Source organism: Eublepharis macularius, chromosome 9, assembly GCF_028583425.1.
Source record: "Eublepharis macularius isolate TG4126 chromosome 9, MPM_Emac_v1.0, whole genome shotgun sequence".
NCBI classification, from domain to species: Eukaryota; Metazoa; Chordata; class Lepidosauria; order Squamata; family Eublepharidae; genus Eublepharis; species Eublepharis macularius.
The window spans coordinates 64663075-64685122 of NC_072798.1; the positions used below are offsets into that span (position 1 = coordinate 64663075).

The window sequence follows — 22048 nt, forward strand, 5'->3', positions numbered from 1 at the left end:
ATGCCATGCATGTTTATTACAAAGAAAGTCTTGCAGAACTTAGTGGGATGTATTTCTGAGTAAATATATTTTAGGATTTTATTTCAGAGCTCCTCTGTATCTATTAGAACACAGCAAATAAACCTCCTCAAACAATGAAATATTGACATATTAATTGTATTTATTCATTCATTTGTTAAAAGGATTTTACCTTGCCTCATAGCCTAGATTTTCATGGTGACTTCTTAAAAAGTTATTTAAAATCAAAATTCTATAAATAAAATGCTCGTCTGACCAGCACCAGTCATTTTATTGTATTATGCATTTTTAATAGAATTTTGATTTTAAATATTTTATTTAGAAGCCACCATGAAAATCTAGGCTATGAGGCAAGGTAAAAATCATTTTGACAAATAAATAAATGAATACAATTAATATGTCAATATATCATTATTTGAGGAGGTTTATTTGCTGTGTTCTAATAGATACCACACAGAGGAACTGAAATAGAATCCTAAATAATCTCACCTCTGCTTCTCACTTGACTGTCAGTTGCGACTTGATGGCACATACACATGCATGAAAGACAAACAAAACAATATGTAATGGTTCATAGGTTCCAGCTCACAACTGAGTAGTTGGTGGCAATCATAAGTTGGTGAATGATGCATCAAAAAACCTTTTTCTGCTTTGTGGCTCAAAAACAATTAAAATGGTTGTGTGTAGATTCTTAGGTGAAGGTGCTGGTGTCCACATCTATTGACTACGAACAGCAGGATTTAGATCCAGACTGTGTGAATGAAAACAGGGACCAAATTACCAGAGTAACACTTTTGTTTCCAGTTTGATTTGGGAAATCCATTGATCTGTACCTGCCAGGTAGGACCATCCTTGCTCCCAGCAACAACAAAACATGCACAGTATGGTGGCTGAGGCCAGTTGTATTTGGCAGAGGACACTGCAAATTTGATATTTCAAGTTATCATCTACTGATGATACACCTATGGCTTGCAGCATAGAAGAGGGCAGAAATCTAGCTAAACAAACTGAAGGTCATAGAGAACCAAAAGATCTTACCTTATCTAAAGCTTAAAGGACTAGGCACCAAGTGAGTAGGTGTGGGAAGAGGCAACAGAAAGAACCTTTTCCCACTTCACCTCTGACGGTAATGCCAAGTAAAGAAGTTAACTGGAGGGTTTCACCTTTCTGCACAATAGGGATCCAAAGTGGGTTAGATCATTGCCCTCTCCAATACAACAACACTGTGAAGTAAAGTATATAACCGGCACAAAGTCATCCAAAAAGCTCCCTTGGCAGAGCGGGGATTCACACCTGGGTCTCTCCTATCCCACTCTGACACTTTAAATACTATACAACGCTGGCTCTTAGCCAATAAATTTAACCAAGATATATCAGATGAAGACCCTTCCAGGTGAAGATCCCTCCTCACTATTGATAAAGGCTCCACCAGGCAGCTTTCGTTTCCCGGATGCGTTGGTGGAGAAGGTTAGGATGGTGAAGAATTGTGCACACTTTGTGCCCTATTACTGCCAAAGAATACTGATTAAAAACTTTAAAAGTTCTCTGGTCTGTTTGGTATTGTTCATCATACACTTTGGTCTCTGTTCTATAGATATCTGTCAATTCATTTCACTGGAAAGATAGGCAACTGTCCAGTAATTATGGCTTTATTATTACCCAGATAGTGTGCTTCCTCACCTAAATACAAAGCTACAGTGGATATTCTTCCTTTTAATGGATGTCTTCATAGAGTTAATTTGTTTTATTATTTGTATATTGATTTTAGTTTTTGTTTTTATCGATTTTAACTGTTCACCGCCCAGAGCCCCTGGGGATGGGCGGTATATAAATTGAAAAATAAAATAAAATAAAATAAAAAATAAATAAAACTGATCAAATGTTAGCCAGATTAAAAGATAACTTAAAAATCTTTTAAGACGTTGCTGTTTGGCTTCATATATATTTTTGTATCCTGTATAGTGGACTGACAAACATTCCTATGCTGCTGTCATCAGCAGGGAAAGCATTTAACAAACCAGTACACCATTTTCAAATAAAAATCTTTGATGAATCACATTTGATAATCTTGCTGTTCCGTTTACTGTCTTTAGAGACACCTTTTCTATCAGTGTGGGAGGAGATCAATTTTAATTTTTGCATGGCTTTATAATCCAAAATTTGTTTCTTGAATCACCAACTGTTGGGTCTTTCCATAACTACAATAGCCTGATCACAGATCATTTAGATTTTTTTTTTCATCGTAGGAGTGCGCTTGGACCACCCTGCAGTGCATACCTCCACTAAGCATGATGCCTTTGGCTTCACTGGCAGAAATAAAACTTGCTCTGGCAGAAATAAAACTGTGATGCAAGTTCAGATGGTTGGCATGTTGCGTATACTCCTCCCAGAAATATGCTAGTCAGGCTTCTATTCATCTACAGGAGAAAAAAATTGTGCTTTGTTATTACTGGGAGAAACTCCTACTGTAATGGGAAACCTCCCAGAATTGGCTCCTGGTCCCAGCCACTGCTTCTCAGGCTGCCAAGGGAAATATTGGGGGGGGGGGCTCACCAGGATCAGTGTGACACGTCACTTCTAGGGCAAAAGCAAAAGTGACATTATTACATTACACCAATGTCAGAGCTACTGTCCCCAGCTTAGGATCTCCCAGTAGGTTGTTGGGTCAAGTAAGTGGTGCCAGAGAGAAGTTTGGCCCTTTTTCTCACACCATTTCTCCATTCTAAATTCCTTCTCACACATCCCTGGCTACCAATAGCCCTAAGGAAGGAAAATATAAACACATCATAGAAGTAATATGTATGAGTTCCCCCATGGGATTGTGTTGATTTAAATAAGGAAAACATTGTAAGTGAAAGGTACTTCTTCTCTGGCACAGTTCCCTGCTAACGTAATCTGCTAGGCTTTAACCTTTGAAATAATATCACAGAAGATAGCTTTACAGATTTCCCACCATCTTGTGTAGTTTGGCCCTTATTTATTATAACTGTAACCTATGAGAGAAATGAATAAGCTCTTGCATGGTCCTCAGGCTATGTTGCTTTCAGGTGATAGTCTACTTTGTTATAATTAAACATCTTCATCTATAAATAATGTTATGAAAAGCAAGAGAGAGGATTATTAATTCATAGGTATTCAAATATTGCAGTTGTGCTTTATCATATCAAAACTTCATGATCATCCTCCCAAAAGAGATGTAAAAAGAGTTCAGTGATATACTACACACTTGCAGATGGCTCTAACAGACCTAATTAGCATTTCTCTTTAGCGTTTTTGAAACTTAGGCCTCATTAAAATCCGTTTCAAAAACATTGCTCTTTGTATGAGTCAGCCTATAAAGGTGAAATGAAATTTAATTACTGCCAAATAAATACAAATAAAGTTTAATTATCTGAATTAACAAGAGAAAAGAGCAATCCATACTGTTCAGAAAAAATACTTACGTTATAACAGTATTGATAAGTGCCAACTTCAGTCAGAAACTTTAGCTAACTGCCATTCTGTCTTCTCCAGTCTAAATTCAAATTGCAAGTTGCCGTCCTTTTTCTCATACTCATGCAACCTACAGGCTCATACCTACAGACCTACATACTCATACAACCTATTTCCTTCAGGAATAGCATCTGACCAGTAGCTCCCACTGGGCAAATTTCAGCCAATTTCAGTCCACTGAAAAGTAAGTAGCCATCAGCCAAGGGCAGTCTCCCAGCTGCCTTAACATTACTAAGCAAATGGTGATAATGTCTATAAAACTGTGGGCATAAAGTGAACAAGTGGGCCTGTCCCATCTTGCCTTGGCTGCAGCTGTCCTACCATTCCTTCCTTCCTCTTTCCCGTCATCCTTTGAAGAAAATGTAGGGAAAAATGAAACTGTGCTTATCTTGAATATTCCTATAGGGCAGTGATGGTGAACCTTTTTGACCCTGAGTGCCCAAACTACAACACAAAACCAACGTATTTATTTCAAAGTGCCAACACTGCAATTAAACCTGAATACTGAGGTTTTAGTTAAGAAAAAACAACTCAGGATACACGAATGAAAATAAAGCAAGAGAAATTAAAGCAGCTTGCCCTTCTTTACACGAGCAGCCCGGCTTGCAAGCACTCTCTCTCTCACTCAGGAGCCACGAATGAAAATAAAGCAAGAGAAATCAAAGCAGTTTGCCCTTCTTTACACCAGCAGCCCGGCTTGCAAGCTCTCTCTCTCTCTCTTACTCACTCAGGAGCCATGAATGAAAATAAAGCAAGTGAAATCAAAGCAGCTTCTCCTTTAGAAAGTCAGCCCCAGCAGCCTGTCTGCTGCCTCCGCTTCCTGCTGCTAAAGAGATGGGCAGCAGGGAGGCAGAGTTGAGGGAAAGGAATCACGTGGGCAGGGCCAAAACCCATGTGATCTCTGCTCAGAACACCGTTCCAGGCATTTCCCCTCCAAATGAGCCCTGGACCTAGCGATCCAGCGACTTGGCTCACGTGCCCACAGAGAGGGCTCTGCATGCCAGCTGTGGCACGCATGCCATAGGTTCGCCATCGCTGCTATAGGGGTTGTTCAGGGCCATTGTCAGCATATGGAGAGAAAGGGCAGCTTCCAGGGCCTGTGGCTTCTGGTGGAGTCCACTGCTGTTGACCTCCTACTCACTTATCTCCTCTGATGCCTACTCATACCCTTCCACTGCCTGCTTGTGAGTGTTCCTCTGTTGTCAGCTGCATATGCTGCCTAGTGCTTATTGGGTTTAGTTAAGGCACGTTAACTAAACAAACCACGCAAAAAGCTCTCATCCAAGTTAGAGAACCAATAACTGTTTATTTGTCTAAAGAAATATATGTACGTAAGTTTAGTGGAGAGAAAAAACGAATAACTAATCTAACTAGCTAAGGGTGGCTTTAGATTGAAAGTAGGCCATCTCAGGAGGAGACACCATGCTGCCTCTCCTGGTGCATGCAGGGAAGAAGAGAGAGAGGAGGGGGAGAGAAGAGAAGGAAATTCCCCTGGCAGGAAGGGGGCTGATAGAAGCCTATCTATCTAACTGACTCTGTGGTTATTGCCTTCCTTCTTCTCTGCTGGCAGTCCTAAAGGCCTGAGTAAGAGACATCGCCAGTCCCTTCATCTAACTGTGCTGCTGAAGAAGGGCAAATGGGTGGTGCACAAAGCATCAGCATTCCTGGAGACCATATGGCAATGGCACTCCTAGCTGCACCCATCACCATCAGGGAAAGGGCATGCAGGTAGCTGTGACTGCAAATGGTGGGAGAGCTTGCAAGAACAAAAAGAGGATGTGCAAGCAGGTGGGGGCACATGGGATGGCGAGAAGGGGAGCCTAATAGTGGGCATGAGGGGGCCTGAGCACTTTCCACCTGGGACCCTACAAAACCTGGAACCAGCCCTGGGGCCGCTGATAGGATAGGTTAAGCTCCTCCCCTCAAAATATACTTAGTCATCCCACTTCCTTTTAATGCAGTCATAGAACAGAGATCTTGGTATTTACTTTTCTTTCATGTAAACCTGGAAGAAATGGAGTGTATGTGATTTGTTTAATTTATATTTTGCTGGCAAACTTTTAGCCTGATTAACAGAACTTCTTTCTGCCAGTCTGACAGGCAGATGGTGTGCCAGCTTTCCTTCCTGTCATTATTGTATTCATCTAACTAAAGTGTAAATGGGGCAATGTATATCAGCCTTTTTAAAGACTAGAAATGCCTTTCTCTGTGAAGCTGATGATTACAAGGGAACAGATCCTTTTTGTTATTTCATTTAATGTGCAAAGTTCAAGACTGCAAAAAAAAAAGCTAGGTAAAAGAATATATGGAGTTTGCCTGTAGAAGGTAATTGAAAAGGAATGTCTTCTGCCTTTTTGACTCCTAAAGTTCATAGATAGTACATAAATAAGTGGCTTTATTGGGAAAATTCAGCTGTTACTTATGATAGAATAAAACAAATTACACAGTTTAGTTAGCCTTCTGAATTTCCGTGAAGTCTAAGGTGTGTGTGGGGGAGGCGGGAATAAAATGGAAGAGTACTGCTGCTACCACCACCACCACCACCACTACATATAATAGTGAAGCAGAGGCTCAAGCCAACCACAAGGGCAGCAAAACCAAGCTATCCCTAAGCAATGGAGGGGATTCTGCATACTTAGAGACCTCACCCAGATATTCAGAAAATCATGACTTTCTAAATCAATCAGAAGGAAAAGGAACTCCTGTCCATCCCCCACTCCCAATGGCCTGAAAAGGACCACATGTATTCCAGGAGACATGGAATGTTGAACATAGGGCCAAACTACAAGTGACAAATGACACTTGAACAGCAAGTGTATTCCTCCCTGTTCACTTGCTCTCCACTCGATCCACTTGCCGTTCAAGTGTCATTCGTCTCTTGTAGCTTGACCCATAGTTGATAATCAATTAAAGGGGAATTAAATAATAATAATAACATTTGATTTATATACCGCCCTTCAGGATGACTTAACACCCACTCTTAACCACTACATCAAACTGGCTCTCAGAGGAGGCCCTAACTGGATGGCACAGGCTAGCCAGATTTCATCAGCTCTTGGAAGCCAAGCAGAGTCGGCCTGGATGGGAGATGACCAATGAAGCCCAGGGTTGCTACAAAAAAACAAGCAATGGCAAACCACCTCTGTACCTCTCTTGCCTTGAAATCCCCATAAGGGGTAGTCATAAATTGGTTATGACTTTATGGTATTTTACACACACAAAGCAGAGGGGAACGGAAATTAATCTGCCTCTGGGTACTTATAAACTTCTAGAGGAAGATAGCTGAGTATGTAATATCCATATCCATATGTAATATCCATATCCTTGTGGTTTCTTTGTAGGGGTTCAGATTGTTCAGTCAGTATTAAGTGTGTGTAATAAATACAGTAAAAGGGGCCTGCCTTCAATAAGCATGGCATTTCTGCGTGGTCAGGGGACTCCCTGGGTATGCAGAAAATACCCAAAATACTATTCTGTTGAGGACTGTGCGTGTTACTTACTTTCAGATATTGAAGGAACTTCAAGGGAAAACCACAACAAGACAGGAACAAACTGGCCTGCTGTAAATCTTAAAACCCTTACAGCATCCTGAGACTTTTGAATCGGGAATTTCTAATTGGATCATTTCTCTACCCCCAATTCCTCACTGTCTTTCAGTCAATACATTTAAATTTTGAACTAAAATGGTACAATATTTCCCAAGCAAGCTGGTAAGTAAACATGCCGGAGATTTTAAGGGACATGAGCCTCATTAATTTAATGCTGCAGAAATACCATAATCAGACAATCTAATTAAACGTATCAGGCGTTCTATTGGCACTGCATTTTACTGGTAGATATGTTCATAAAGATGGATTAAGAATTTCATACACAGCTTGAAAGGCTGAGGCTAACAAACATGCAGGTCTGGGTTAGCACAACAGTGCTATCTCCCAGGCTAGAGATCATTTCCAAATTTCAGCTACAGAAAGTGGAAAGGCAAATGCTTCTCATACATAATTTCCAATATAAACACATAGACTTGGATTATGCTACCATGTCTTGCCTTACCAACTAATGGAACAAAGAGTAATTGTCTTTCTTCAACTTTTCTCCTTCATAAACAGAAGAATTAATTTGTTCAAGGGGAGAGGAGCCCATGTACATTGTACCCCAAGAAGACAGTGGCATGATCAGTAGGTGCCCTAGAATGAACACATGCCAGGGAGCCCTGAGGAAGTGGGTTTGAGTTCCCTTCTTCAATCACATTCCGAATTGTCAACTGCCCACACAGGAAAGAAAATATGACCATATCACTCCTCTGCAGCTCAGTTGGTAGATGCAGTCCCAACAGAACCTCAAGAAGATCCCTTGTATTAGGATGGAGGCTCAGAAACACCAGCCTTTTGCTAGACCAGGGAGCTGCGGAGACACAGGAAGCAACAGTGAAACACACCACTATGCATTCACAGAAAACAGGCATGACAATCCCCGAAAGCTAAAGAGAAAGGCACCCATGTGGCATGCAGAAGCCATGGGTTTGGATGTAAGGGTGTAAGAAACATAGGGTGTAAGAAATCACCTAGCATCCCTGGTGTTAATACCAGCCATGCTGACCAGGGTAGGAAGGCTGCAGAGATAGAAAGAGTGCAGGCCAAATGAACAGCATGCCCTGCATGAGGATAACTAACAGAAAGTAATTACATGAGTAATATTTGATTTTTTTTTATAGCTTATGTCATTTTTATTCAGATCTAGTAAGTACATAGAGGTACCCTACTGTATTCCTCAGAAGCTGCTACGTTGGCTATGCTGTTGACTGTGACACTAAATTTCACTTGATCAAGCTTTATGGCACTTCCAAATGGAACGGAGTACAAAGGGTAATAGGATTCGTCTGCTCTGATAATTTTTGTTCAAGGGGCATCTTTCTCCCCTCTTTTTCCTCCATCTTTTTTGTAGTTGTGGTTCTTTCGGTTAAAGAAAAACTAGATATCCTAGCAATGGAATTTAATTTATGAGTGCTTGCAGTCCTTTATATTATTTATTGTGGCATGCACTTAAAGGTATGCTTTCAAGGCCAGCACATAAAAGCTGACATTCTAGCTGTATTTTAACTAGAAGGCACAAATAATGCTGTTTCTCTGCTGTGCCTGTTTGTTCCATTGGTGATGAAAATGCTTGATCTCTTCATGTTCTTCAGCAGTTTTAAATTGCTTGTTAACTTTTAACAACAGAGGACATAGACACTGTTGTATCTTGAACACCGTGACATGCCAGCTTTATATAAAATTAGGGTTTTATTCAGCTCTCACATAGGCTCAGCCTACATTTGTGCTCAGCTTCTCAGTCCAGCCTCAGCAGCCACCAGTTTCCTGCTACAGGAGCCCTGAAGGGCCGAGGCTGAAGAACACGCTAAGCAGAAAGCTGCCACCTAGAGGCTACTTATACACATTACAACAGACACTAGAATATCTTGTTTGAAATGGCTCAAGTTAGGCTAATTTTATTCTATCATGGTCACATCAGAGCAGTGTCTTAGTTACAGGTATAGTTTCCAACACTGTATCTTGGTTTACTTCCTCTTGAGGAAAGGCTTTATAGTCTAGTCCGGATAATATTATAACGACTTCAGTGCTTACATTTAACAGGCTACCCATATACAATCAATATATGTTTTTCAGAAACTATGAAAATAAGGACCATATATGGTAATGTGGCTCTTTCCCATACCACCTGTGCCACAACAGCATTTTATATAGTGTTTTCATATTCCCAAAGCAGACATGCTAGAAACTGATATATTATTCTAGTAGTATTTTTGTATCCACTTTCAAGAAGACTACTATTGTTTCTTCCTGTGTTGTTTTTTTTAGTTTTTTTGATATTCTGATTGGTAGATTCTGCATCTTAAAATTCCTCTGAGGGGTGCCCTCCCCTCCCCAGAGCACATGTGTGGCTGTTTCCTGCTGAAACAGTCCACATTCTGAGAGAAGCAGCGCCCCCTGCCCTTGGTTCCTTTTTGGCCACCAACTTGAGAGGTGCCCCTGCAGTGCTCCTCTGTCCCCACTGTGCTGGGCATTGCCTTTCCCATTCTGCTTTTCACCTCAATGAAGAGAAAGATGGAGGAAAGAGAAAGAATAAGGGTCAGAATGGCTGAGTAGGCTCTGTTTAAGAAATGCACACAGCGCAATACAAAGATGACCAAGATGGACAAGCATTCTCTTTGCCTTGTCTGCTTGGGAGAGGGCCACAGTGTTAGCTCTTGCATGCACTGCTAGAACTTATCTCCCAAGGCCCAGGTCAAAAGAGTCACCAGGCTCAAAGCCACATTATGGGAGAGGGTGCTATTGGCTACAAGCAGCCCATTGGCTAAATTGGTTAAGTCTTCCGCTCTCCAAGAGCTTGCTGAATGGTCGGATCTGATTCCACCAGCTGGCTCGCCCTCAAATGCCCAGAATCCATCAGATCCAACAGTGCCTTCTTGGATCTGACAACATTGCTCAACATCTGTCAATCATTAGTTCACTACTCTGGTGGCTATATGATTCTTATTTATTTAGAAGTGTTCTGTTCAGGTCTCCCAAGATTGATGCCACAGTTACCACAGATGCCTTGTTACAAGGTTGGGGGGGGCACATTGTGAATACCTCACTGTACATGGTTGACAATGACAATGAATGAATAAATTTATTTGCGGTCAGAGACCATAACAATGACAATACATCCTTATCAATCAATAAAATGATTAAATCCAGCGTAAAAATGTAAAGGACATAAAAAAATACATTTAGCATTTAAAATCTTATCTTAAAATGTATATAGTTCTCTGGGAACCGCAGGAATTCTAATATTTAAACATTGACATTAAAATAGTTAAAATCGTAAAAAGAGCAGGAGACTATGTATGGCTATTTTTTTTTATTATGGAATTTAACCAAATAGAGACAGAATTTGGCTATTTGCCTGGAGATATTGGATTTTCATCAGTTAGGAGTTTCTCCAGGCAGGCCTTATTTGCCTCTGCAATTGGTGTGTCTAAGAGTGGGGAAATAAACTTGTCCCTATAGACTTGATGGAAAGGACAACGAAAGAACATATGAATAAGTGATTCCACTTCACCAATGGAGCAATGGCAGCGTCTATCCTCATATGGGATCTTTCTATAATTCCCTTCAATGGTCATTGAAGGAATAACTTCACATCGGGCCAGGGTGAAAGCTCTTCTATAAGATGGGACATCCAAATGAGTGAGATATCTGGCCATACTCATAACATATCTAGATTCCCTAGGAGCTGTCCATGGTTGGAGGGTGAGAAGAATCTGTACATAAATATACTTGAAATAAAAGTGGTACGTTACGCACTTATCTCCTTTGCAGATATTGTGCGAGACAAAAATATGCAAATACTTATTGTACAACTATGTTCTACATAAACAAGCAATGAAGCACCCTAATACCTCATACCAACAGCAAAATGCAAGTGGAAAATACAAGTGTTATAGTAATAGCACCCTTCTGGCCATATCGAGCATGATATCACAGGTTGTTTGTTACTAATAGCCAAGGGCAACTTTCAACAGCTACCTTTGGTACCAGACCTCCTCCTGTCCCGAGTGAAGTATCACAGCATGAGCAGACTCAAACTGACAGCCTGGTTAATTCTACAGTAGCTCCCTGAAGACGTAGCAGAAGATAGACTGAATGCTAGAAAGTCTAACACTAGAAGGTCTTATGCTCACAAATGGGATAAATTTGTAGCATGGTCCAAGAGCAAAGGGCTTAACTCTTACACCTTTCCGTTAGCCTCTATTCTGGAATATCTATTGGCCTAAAATATGCCGGGCATCCTACCTCTTCGATCAAGGTATATCTAGTTGCAAAATAGTATTTCACTTCCCTGTTGACAATAAGTTTTTTCGCACTCCACATCCAAACTGTTCCTGAAAGGACTTCATAATATGTTTCCTCCAGTGTCTCAAATCGTACCTCAGTGGTCTTTACAGCAGGTACTAGCAAAGCTGATGACTAAACTGTTTGAGCCCCTAGCCACCTGCCCCTTAGGGACATTATCTATGAAAGTAGCATTCCTGGTGGCTATTACCTGTCAGGAGAGTAAGTGGGTTAGCAGCACTACATATAGATTCACCTTTCATGAAAATACATGCAGAAAAGGTAGTGCTTAGACCTCATTTGGAATTTCTTCTGAAGGTAGTTTCCAAATTTCATACCTCACAGGAATTAATACTCCCTGTCCCTCATATCCCTTCCCTCATATCCGAGGCAGAGAGGACACTCCATTCACTGGATGTACGAAGGGCCAGTCTGTTCCTTGTAAACCATACAGCTTCTTTCATATCAGATGTTCAACTAGTTGTTTGTTATGCCAGCCTGAATAAAGGGGGAAAGGCTACCTCTCAGACCTTTACCAGATGGGTAGTTCAGGCCATTAAAATGTGTTATGAACAGACTAACTTACCTTATCCACTGGAAGTCCATACCCATTCCACCAGGTCTCAGGCAACATCAGCAGCCCTTCTCAAAGCTGTTCCCTTGCAAGACATCTGCACAGCTATAACATGGACATCAGCGGATACCTTCATCAGGCATTATGCCCTAGATGTACATAACAGTAGGGAAGTGGCCGTGGATAAAGTGGTACTACAAACACTGTTCCAATGAAGAGCACACCCTCCTCCACAGATGAGTGGCTTGTTAATCCCCCATGTAGGACTGCACAGAAGACCAAAAATGAAAATAGGATGGCACTTTCCTGTAACTGTTGTTCATTGAGGTCTGAGCAGGCACTCGTACCCTCCCTTATACCCCACTGCGTGCTCTGGAGAGTCTGGCAGTTGTGGGACTGAGGGTTGGGGTGCCGCTCCTCTCAGAATGTGGGCTGTTTCAGCAGGAAACAGCCACACATGCACTCTGGGGAGGGGTGAGCGCTCCCTAGAGGAATTTTAAGATGCTGAACATACTGATCAGTAGGCCTGCACATGCGCAGTCCCATGTGAGCCTGCACAGAAGACCTTAATGAACAACATTTCAGGTAAGTGCAACCCTGTTATATGACCCATATAAAAGTAGTTCTCTCATTCTCAACTAACTTGGTGACAAGGATGTAATCTGTTCATCTTTGAATATGAGGACAAAATATGGCCTTTAATCCAGGAAAGGTGCAAAATCAGGAGATTTTTCAAAGATCAGCCAAGATCCTGTACATAATTGGTATATCATCTGCAGGGGCCATTTCATAGAAAAAGAGCTGGAGGAACTCATTAGCATAACTCATTAGCATAACTTATTAGCATATGCCACGTCCCTTGACAGCACCGGAAGTGTGTCATTCATATAACTGATTTGCATATGCCACACCCCCTGACATCACCTATCCTGGCTGTTGGTCATTCAGGGCCGAAATTGGGTCCAAAATGACAAAAAGGGGCTGAAAATGGCTGAAAAGGGACCCAAAATGGTCAGGATCAGGCTGCTGCTGAGCAGGGCTGAATCCACACTTACCAGCACAGTGCTAAGCAGGCAGAGTGAGAGCATCTTTCTGGTGCGTTTTATGACGTCATCGCGCCACGAGAGCGGCATCATGATGCGATGACATCATAAAACGTGCCAGAAAGACGCTCTTACTTTGCCTGCTTAGCGCTGTGCTGGTAAGTGTGGATTCAGCCCAGGAGTCATCACCCGTCAGAGGCCCGATACGGGCCATTTTGGCCCCAATCCAGGCCAAAACAGGCCCAAAATGGCTGAGAGTCAGATGGACGGGGCCACCTGTCATGTGACTCTTTGGGGAACTGCCAGAACTGTGTTCCTGCACATTTCCCCTCGAAATGAGCCCTGGTCATCTGTACCTGTGGAGTGATTCATAAACCTTTTGTTATTATTGAGAAATGTATATTGTTGAGATTACTTCTCTTTATGTGCAAGACAATGTGTTTCTTAGAAATGTGTCCTTGTTGGCCATTATAGTGCAGATTGTGGAATAATGGTTCCTCATAGTTTTAAGGGAAGCCACTTAAGTAGAACTCTGAAGGGCCAGATTTTATCCGGGCCTCATTTTATCTGCTATATTTGTAAATAAATAATTGCCTGTGGTATTACGGGGAAGTACTGCTATACACTAGGCTTCTTTTAAAGATCTCACAGTAGGATTGTAATTGAACTAGAGCCACAAAGAGAACATTTGTGAGGCACGCTGTTGTTTTATTAAACTATTTTTGAGTAGACCTATTTTGAAATAACACTAGAAAGTGTGCATATGAATCTTTATTAGACGTGCACTCTTAAAACTACCATTTACAGAGCAGGACTTATCACAGACGCAGACCCAAGAAAAATATCAGCTGTGTTGCGGGGGGAGGTTACTTAAGTGTTAGCATTTGATATAAACTTCCAAAAATCTCCCAGTAGGTTGTCCCAGTTACCCAGTCATATCTTCAGTTAGGGAGGGGATCCGTTTCCTCTTTCATTTCCACTGGCTTTCCTGTCATTATACAGTGGTCCTGTTGAACAGGGATACTGTGTAATCCTCAGGGCCACTGCCGGACATATGTCAATACTATGCAGACCTTGTGTTGCCAACCTCCAGATGGTGGCTGGAGATCTCCTAAAATTACAAACAATGTCTAGGCCACAGAGATCAGTTTCCCTGGAGGAAATCAGGATTTGAGTCCAGTGGCACTTTAGTGAGCAACAAGATTTTCAGAGTGTAAAGCTTACATCCTGAAAATCTTGATGGTCTTTAACGTGCCACTATCATCCTGGAGAAAATGGTTTCTTTAGAGGGAGGTGTCCCTCCCTTCCCCAAACTCTGCCCTCTCTAGGCTCCCCCCACCCAGATCTCCAGGAGTTTCCAACTTGGAGCTGGCAACCCTGTCCAGACAACACTTTGGGCCTTGCAGGCTCCAGCCAACCATTTAAAGAATAATTTAAAATTTTAAATGGTAGTTTTATTCATTAGAAACTGCCTTCCTTTAGCACCTCCACACTGTCTGCTGCTCTTTGACAATGTTATTTTGGAAGTCAGGCTTTATGCTTGATTAACCATGTTAAATATATATAATGCAGACTGTTGAAGTGAATTAGCAACAGCTTTGACGTTTCAGCTTCCACTGTCAGGTTTTGCTCACTAATAATGTTTTGGATTTTCCCTTGAGAACTGAAATGCATAAAAGATTTTTCTGCTTAATGAGGCATGGATTTAGCCAGGATACAAACCTTGTTGTATTAGTAAAAAAAAAAAATGCCAGCATGAATGCTGAGTGCATGGTGTAGTTATGACCTTTAGAGAAAGAAGAATGTTTGACACATTCATGCGAAATCCGCAGGGCTGGCTTTGGAGTGGTTTCTGCATATGCTCTCTAAAAGTTATATCCCCCTGATGCTTCCAAACCAGCATCATATATTTTTAAAGAAATACTACAGTCGCTCCTTAATAGCCATATTTCCTTGTAGGTCCTTGTATCGGGCCGGGGAGCGGGGCGGGGGAGCAGGGGAAGAAATGCATAATCTAGCTTGAAGGTTTCCAAGGCAGGGGGAGGAAAGAATATCATTCCTTGGGTGTTAGACTGGTAATGTTAAAAAGCCATTATCTCCATATAAGTAAAGTGAAAATATTTAGTTGATTTATCTGCTTGGCATTCTGAGTGTGCCAGTAAAAATACTGTGCTGATTAAAGTACGTACATTTGCATGAAGACCAGTCAAACCTAGCTTGACAAAGCGGAAAATGCAGGTTTTGCACTTTGTTGGTATGATTGTGCTGCAGGATGAGCTGTTCTGTCAAAAGATGATGTCAGTGGTAAAGAAGCAGAAATAAGGGGGAAAGTGCAGTGGCAACTTTTGTCTCTGTGTGTCTTGGAAAACAAGGCAGTAGCAAAGGGGCAGAACAGGAGGTGGGGCAGATGAAACAAGGCTGTGCTACAATAGCTAGAAATGCTTTCTTGCCATCCTTTGGTATGAAAATGCAGATGTGCTTCTTCTTTTTTTTGCTTGATCACTTTCTCCATAAACATCCTTATTCTTGTGCTGTATTGATTGCGGACTACTGGACTGTAGCCCTCATGGGTCTTTGGTTTAGTATTCATACTAGCAGGAAAAGAAACCTGGACTTCCTAATGAACAGATAATTCTAGTAGCTACTGAGCAGTGGGAAACAGCTGCCGTAAATGGGTGCTGTGGCTCACCCAACCTCTCTATTCAGAAATAGTTTAAAATGGTTGTCTACAACTATAATCACCCATAGCTATGGCATCCTTTGGCACCCACCTATTATTTAATCATTCAGAACCAACCTCTCCTTGCAAAGTCTGGGAGCAGAATAAAACCTGCAGAGCACAATGAGTTTGAAACAAAGCTTGGAATCTGTCAAGGATCATTATGCTTAATGCTACTTCAGCATTTTCCATATAAACACAGAAAGTATTTTTTTAAAAATTCCAGAGAGTTCTGTGCAAATAGTGAGGGACGAGTGAGTGACCTAGTTTTGTTCTGCTTTTTTAACAACCCAGATCAGCATAGCAATTCCTGTTTCAGTGGGGTACTAAAATAATTTTTGTCCTTTTTTTAATGGTTTGTGTTTGCTAAGAAACAAAGGTGCCCTGTTATTTAGCGGAAGAAAAATAAAGCAGCTAAGGTTGTTATCAGCATGCTGAAAGTAATTTTGGTGCCTCGGGGAAGCTTTAATCAAGCCTTGTGTCCTGATTGAGATGCGGTGTTCAAAAATGGAGGAACTTATTAACAAACTAAAAATCTAAGGGTGTTTTCCATGCAAACATTCATCAGCATATCTTATGTAATTGCACAGCAGATAAATCAACATAGTGTATAAGTGCTTTAGTCATGGTGTAAATATCTTAATGACTGAAACATATTTTCCCTATGAATAATTTATATCTGTATGATTCATTTTTCATACCCCTGCTTTTTACTCGCGCATGATAAACTAATCTGTCTATGTCAAGGAAGGTGCACTTGATCATTGTTTTCAGATATCTTGTCCTTGTATTTATTTTTTTTTAAGCTGGCCACATGCCATATCTTTTCTCCTTCATTCTCTATTACTTGACTCTTATGTTTTGTTCAGCTTCTACTCTGGTTTGGCTCCCTAGTGTATTCTAATAGGCATGTGAAAACTTGGCTGGATGAACAGTTCAAATCCACCACACTTTGACCTTTGGAGGTACAATAACTCGGATTTATATAAAGCCTTGTGTTAGCTGAGATGCAGAAGAGGTTCCAGTGCTTCCAGTGCTGTTATTCCCTTCCTACACTTATTCAAAACTGAGCTAGGTTTCCCCCACCCTAGACGTTAAGCTCTTGAAGTAGAGAATCTGAAGAAGACTCTTGTCTATTCTTCTTTCATTCACTTAGAGAACAATCCTAAACAGATCTACTCAGAATCCTACTTGTCTATTCAATGGGGCTTACTCCTGGGAAAGTGTTCTGAGAATGACACTGTTACTTTTTCTAGAAAGTGTGAAAACTTGGGGGGGGGGGTTGTGTGTGTGAGAGAGAGAGAATCTTCCCTGCCAAGTACAGACTATGTTACCAGAACTGCTCTTTATTATAATGGGGAATTAGCTATAGCAGTCTGTAACTATTAATATTAAGCGAGGATCATAACCTATGTTTACGGAGGTCCCGATCCCAGACACTCTAGTGAAAAAGAGGCAGACAAGGAGTAAGGTCCAAACACGTGTATTGAGTGTAGCGTAAGCCTAGCTTGCACAATCATACAAAGAACATACAAGGTCTAAGAAACATAGAGTATGAAATACAGAGACGTTCGCATTAGCTGGTTCCCAACGATGATAGGGGGAATACTCACTTATCCTGAAGCGAAGCAGAGACACAACAGCGAGGGTGGCCCAATGCCAGCACTGGGACCACAGACGGACAGCAAGGAAGTCTGGATAGGAATGGCCGAGGCACCGAGTGGTCTGAGAGACCAGCTTAAATACCCCAAAACGTACCCTGGGGCTGGTGCCGTACTTGGTGGTTCTCACAGATTAAAACAAAGGGTCTAATGGGCTACTGAATGGCTTGGATGGGCCACTTTGGTAATCAGATCGTGATAAGTGACACCTCAGGAAGAGGGGACAAAAGAGGGAGGGGGAAATCCAAGTGGGCTGAAAGGATGTTCCAGCGGACAGGGCTTGTCCTGATGTCATCAGCTTTGGAATGCGGAGGTTTCTTTGAGATGCATTCTTTAAGTGCTTGGGATGGTCGGCACTTAGTTCCTTCTCCGGGGCGGCTCCTAAGATATGCAGAGCGGGGCGAGGGGCTCTCGCTGCGGACGTGGTGTGCCCGCTTCGCCGAAATGGCTTCTCAAAGCAGTCTTCTTCCCAGGGTCTTCTGGCTGCCTGAGAACATGGATGCCGGCTGGGCATAGCTGGGGCTGGATAGCAGGCTGCCCGGTAGCGAGGGCAAGCTCGGCGACCGGCCCGCGGGAGGCTCCAGGCGGGAACTGACCAGGGAGCGCCTAGCCAGGCTCGCTGGAGGTTTCCCCGGCAGGCGCCCGGCTGCTAGCAGCGGCTTGGGCCCATATGAGGCAGGCTTCCATGGAGGCAGAGGGAACAACACTTTAAAACACAGTCCAAAGCAGGGAATAGGCACGGTCCGTGGCAGATGGCAAAGCAGGCACGGGGAACACAGTCCAAACACACACTGGGAATTCCAGATACAGGCCAGGGCAGGGCTTGCCCAGGAAGAGAGTCCTTTGTGCAGTTAACCAAACATGGAGTCAGTAAACTACACAGTCTATAGCGGCAGCAAGGTAATTGACACGCAGGCAGGAAACTGACACGTGTATCAGAACACACACGTGCAAAGCAGTCTTTGTGCAGCAGTGAAACAGTAATGCAGGAAACTTTAACACAGTTCATAGCAGGCTTCAAAGCAGGGGAGGGGGCCTACTTGGCAACAATTAGCTGCCGCCAGTTTACGGTCACAACATCACAATATCCTTTATTATTAGTGCTGTTGTGAGCTGCATCCAAAAGATTTGCTTATAATCATCACTCTGAACAGCACTTCAGATTTCAGTAGACCTGCAAGCTGTGGAAACCATTGGGTTTTCCCAGCAACACTATTGAGAAAACGCAATATCCTTAAAACAAAAGTACAGAAAAACATTTGGATCCCATACAGTTAATGAGCCACAACTGCATATTTATTGACTTGTGAGCTGATTATGAAATGTTGTTATGACCTTATGCAAGAAACGGCGAATCCTAATTTTATAAGGGGAACACTTGGAGGTGGTGGAATTTTGAGAGAGATTTTTATTGGAGAGATTTTATTCTCATAATTACAAACTTGGATTTAGAATTTCTGCTTTATGCTATATGGTACATTTTCAACAGAATGTAACACAATCTAATTAATCCTAAATGTATCTCATCTACATCTTTGTTCTCAATATTCATGAGTTTTAGAATGTGTTCAAAAGATTTGTGCTCGCACAGTATTGTAGCTGTCTAAAGATGGATACTGTTCCAGCAGTCTTTAAAGAATAGAAAATTGCACCTCTCTCAAAAATTGACATTATGGAAAAGTTGTTCAAGTGTTCAAACTGCCCCAGGTATGTATGACACAAGGTTGCCATGATGTCATGATCTTGAAAAGTACCTTGAAGCTGTTCACTGAAGTGGAAGATGTGGTAGTTTCTTGTGCTCAGCCCTTTTGCCAGGACATTTACCTTCCCTTCTTCTCTGTATGCAACAAGCGACGAGCTAGCTAACAAGTGTGTGGTGTAACGGCAGTGTTGTATAGTGTTTAGAGTGCCAGACTAGAATCTGGGAGACCCAGGTTTGAATCCCCACTACACTATGGAAGCTCACTGGGGACCTTGGACCAGTCATACTCTCTCAGTCTAACCTACCTTACAGGGTTGTTGTGAGAATAAAATTGAGTAGAGGAGAATGGTGTAAGCCGCTCTGGGTGTCCATTGGGGAGAAAGTCAGGGTATAAATGAAGTAAATAATAGATAATAATGAAAGCAAAGGAGGAGAGCAGATGAAACCATCATAGTGGCAGAAAGTGTGGAGGAAATACCTACTGTGTGTCTCCCATTACATTAGGTGGTTTGAAGGTTGCATCTTGGCAGCATAATATCACATAGTACTATTTCATGCACAAATTGACTTCCTGTTTGGTTTAGTTGCCCGATCTGTTTTTTTTTTAAAGCAATGATTTGTGATCACTCAGTTGTACCATCAGTTGCCAGCATTTTCATTATCGACAATAATGATAATTATAACATGATTACTGTAGTGATTCAAGACACCCAGAGTGTGTGAAGGGCTAAATAGCCTGGTTGAAGTAACTGGCTGGCTCCTAGCTTTGACTCAGAGGCCGTTTTGACACAATTATTTGCCTCAGGTTCAATACTGGGAAGCATTTTTTTTCTCCTGCATCCCCACAGTATTGTGGTACATTCATGCACTTCTGAGATTTCCTTGGCTTTCCCCTGCTCTTTCCCAAACCTGCTTGCTCTGACATTTGGGGGGAAATTGTAGCAAAGCCTAGATATGTGCCATATAGGTGAGAAAGTTTGGATTGTTCCAGTATAGCCCACAAGGCAGTCGTTTTCCCCACAGCAGCTATTCCCTCCTCCTGATAACTTCTTTTTTAAATCAGCAACTGAAAAATTGTTATATTGTTATAACATTATATCAATATAGGTAACAAGTTCTCTGAATTCTCAGCTTTCGTTTTTTTAAAAGTTAGTCTCTAGCACCTTTTGTTGTGAAGTTGTAAGCGGAAAGGCATATGTCTGCAACAAAAGTGGCTAGGGACGTACATTTTAATGAAAGCTAGGAATTCAAGAAACCAGTTACACTTACTACATATGGTTATAACAATATTCAGTTGCTGATTTTTAAAAAAAACTTTAAAAGCCTAGTGGTACAAGGGTGGGGAATGGCTACTGCCTGGAGGCTGGGGCATGGAAACTATTGGGAAACCTGCCACATGGAAGACCTGTTGTCACTATGCTTTATTGGCAGCCACAGCAGCAATCAGGAAACTACCCATGCTTGCCCTCATGCGGAAAACACAACAGGCACATTCCAGTTACATGTAATTTTCTTGGTTGATTATCCCAAGCCTGATGGTTAGCAAGTCCAATGAGCAAGATCAAGACTTAGTAGAACCATAACAGTAAGGAATGTTGTTCCTCTTACACAGCAGAACAGATTGCCTTAAATGTTCCTTTAATCTGGACAGTCCTCTCCATTGGTAGCAGTTTCCTTCTGATGGTGTTTCTAAGCATAGCTGACACATCTCACTCACAGACTGCTGCTAGTCCAGCACATTATGAGACCACTGCAGATGGCAAAGACCAAAAGGGGGGTTTATTGGTTGCTCCCTCTTCTTGCACTACTCTCTCCCATTTCAATGCTTTATTACTAAATTGAGAGATCTATAGTGATTCAAAAATGTAATAGTGAGGAATTGCCTTTGCTCATGTCTGTTTTTTATAGATTCTGTAGCAACAGCTTCTGGGCCACTGCTTGTTGAAGTTGCCAAAACTGCAGGTTCTGCTCTGGGAGTTGCACTATCTACCTCGATGTGCTGCAGCAAACAAGTCATTGTCATTGACAAAATTAAATCTGCAAGTATCGCAGACAGGTGAGTAGTACAGAAGTGGCTGTACCACCCATACTATTTACATGTACGTGTATCACATGTTGACCAAAATCCAGCATACCAACAAAACAAAACAAAATCCAGCATACCAAGAAGCAGGGTCCTACATAGTTGCAAGATGGCTGTAAACGGTATTCTGACAGTCTTCAAGTATTTTTTAGGATTATCTTTAGTCTTGCAGTACAATAATTGAAGCCCATCACATTTGGGATTTTTTTTCCTGTTCTGCTCTATATTGAGGCCAAACCAGATGAGATGCTGGGAGATTTGCATACAGAGTTCCAAAGCATTTTTTAAAAAATACCAGCCACTCATGGTCACAATTTAGATCAAGACTGCAGTGGAAGGGAAGGAGTATCTGCCTTCCCCCACCCCACAGACCTGCTATTTAAGACCAAGACATCTAAAAAGACTTCTGCTGGATCAGCCCAGTGTCCACCCAGGCTAGCTTCCTGCCTCACACAGCAGCCAACCAGTTTCGGTGGAGGGCCAACAACAGGGCACAGAGTCCAAGGCCCTCCCCTGATGCTGCCTCTTGTCACCGGTATTCAGAGGTTTTCTGCATCAGAACTTGGAGATTCCCTTTACTAGTTAGTCACTGATGGACCTTCCTATCCTCCATGAATTTGTCCAGTCCTCTTCTAAAGCCATATATGCTTGCAGCCTCTGGCAGTGCATTCCACATTGTAATCATCATTGAGTAAAACTTCCTTTTGCCCATCCGGAATTTATTGCCACTCAACTTGATTGGGTACTCCTGAGTTCTGCTATTTTAGGAGAGGGATAAAATGTATCTCTGTTTGCCCCATGCTTCTGTATGTTCACTCGAAAAGAGAAATAGAAACTCACCAGGGTCATTGGGGACTGGGAAAATGAAATGAGAGAAATGTT

The 22048-nt window shown here is 42.0% G+C and overlaps 1 protein-coding gene across 4 annotated transcripts in view; it reads left to right on the forward strand.

The window, feature by feature from the left end:
• Positions 1-22048, forward strand: part of GRIP1 (glutamate receptor interacting protein 1) — a 319786-nt gene that overhangs the window by 229341 nt on the left and 68397 nt on the right. For all 4 annotated transcript variants that reach the window (XM_054988325.1, XM_054988327.1, XM_054988326.1 and 1 more), the window contains exon 8: positions 20992-21139. In XM_054988325.1, coding sequence (XP_054844300.1) covers positions 20992-21139 — 148 coding nt within the window. The remainder of the gene's footprint in view (positions 1-20991; positions 21140-22048) is intronic.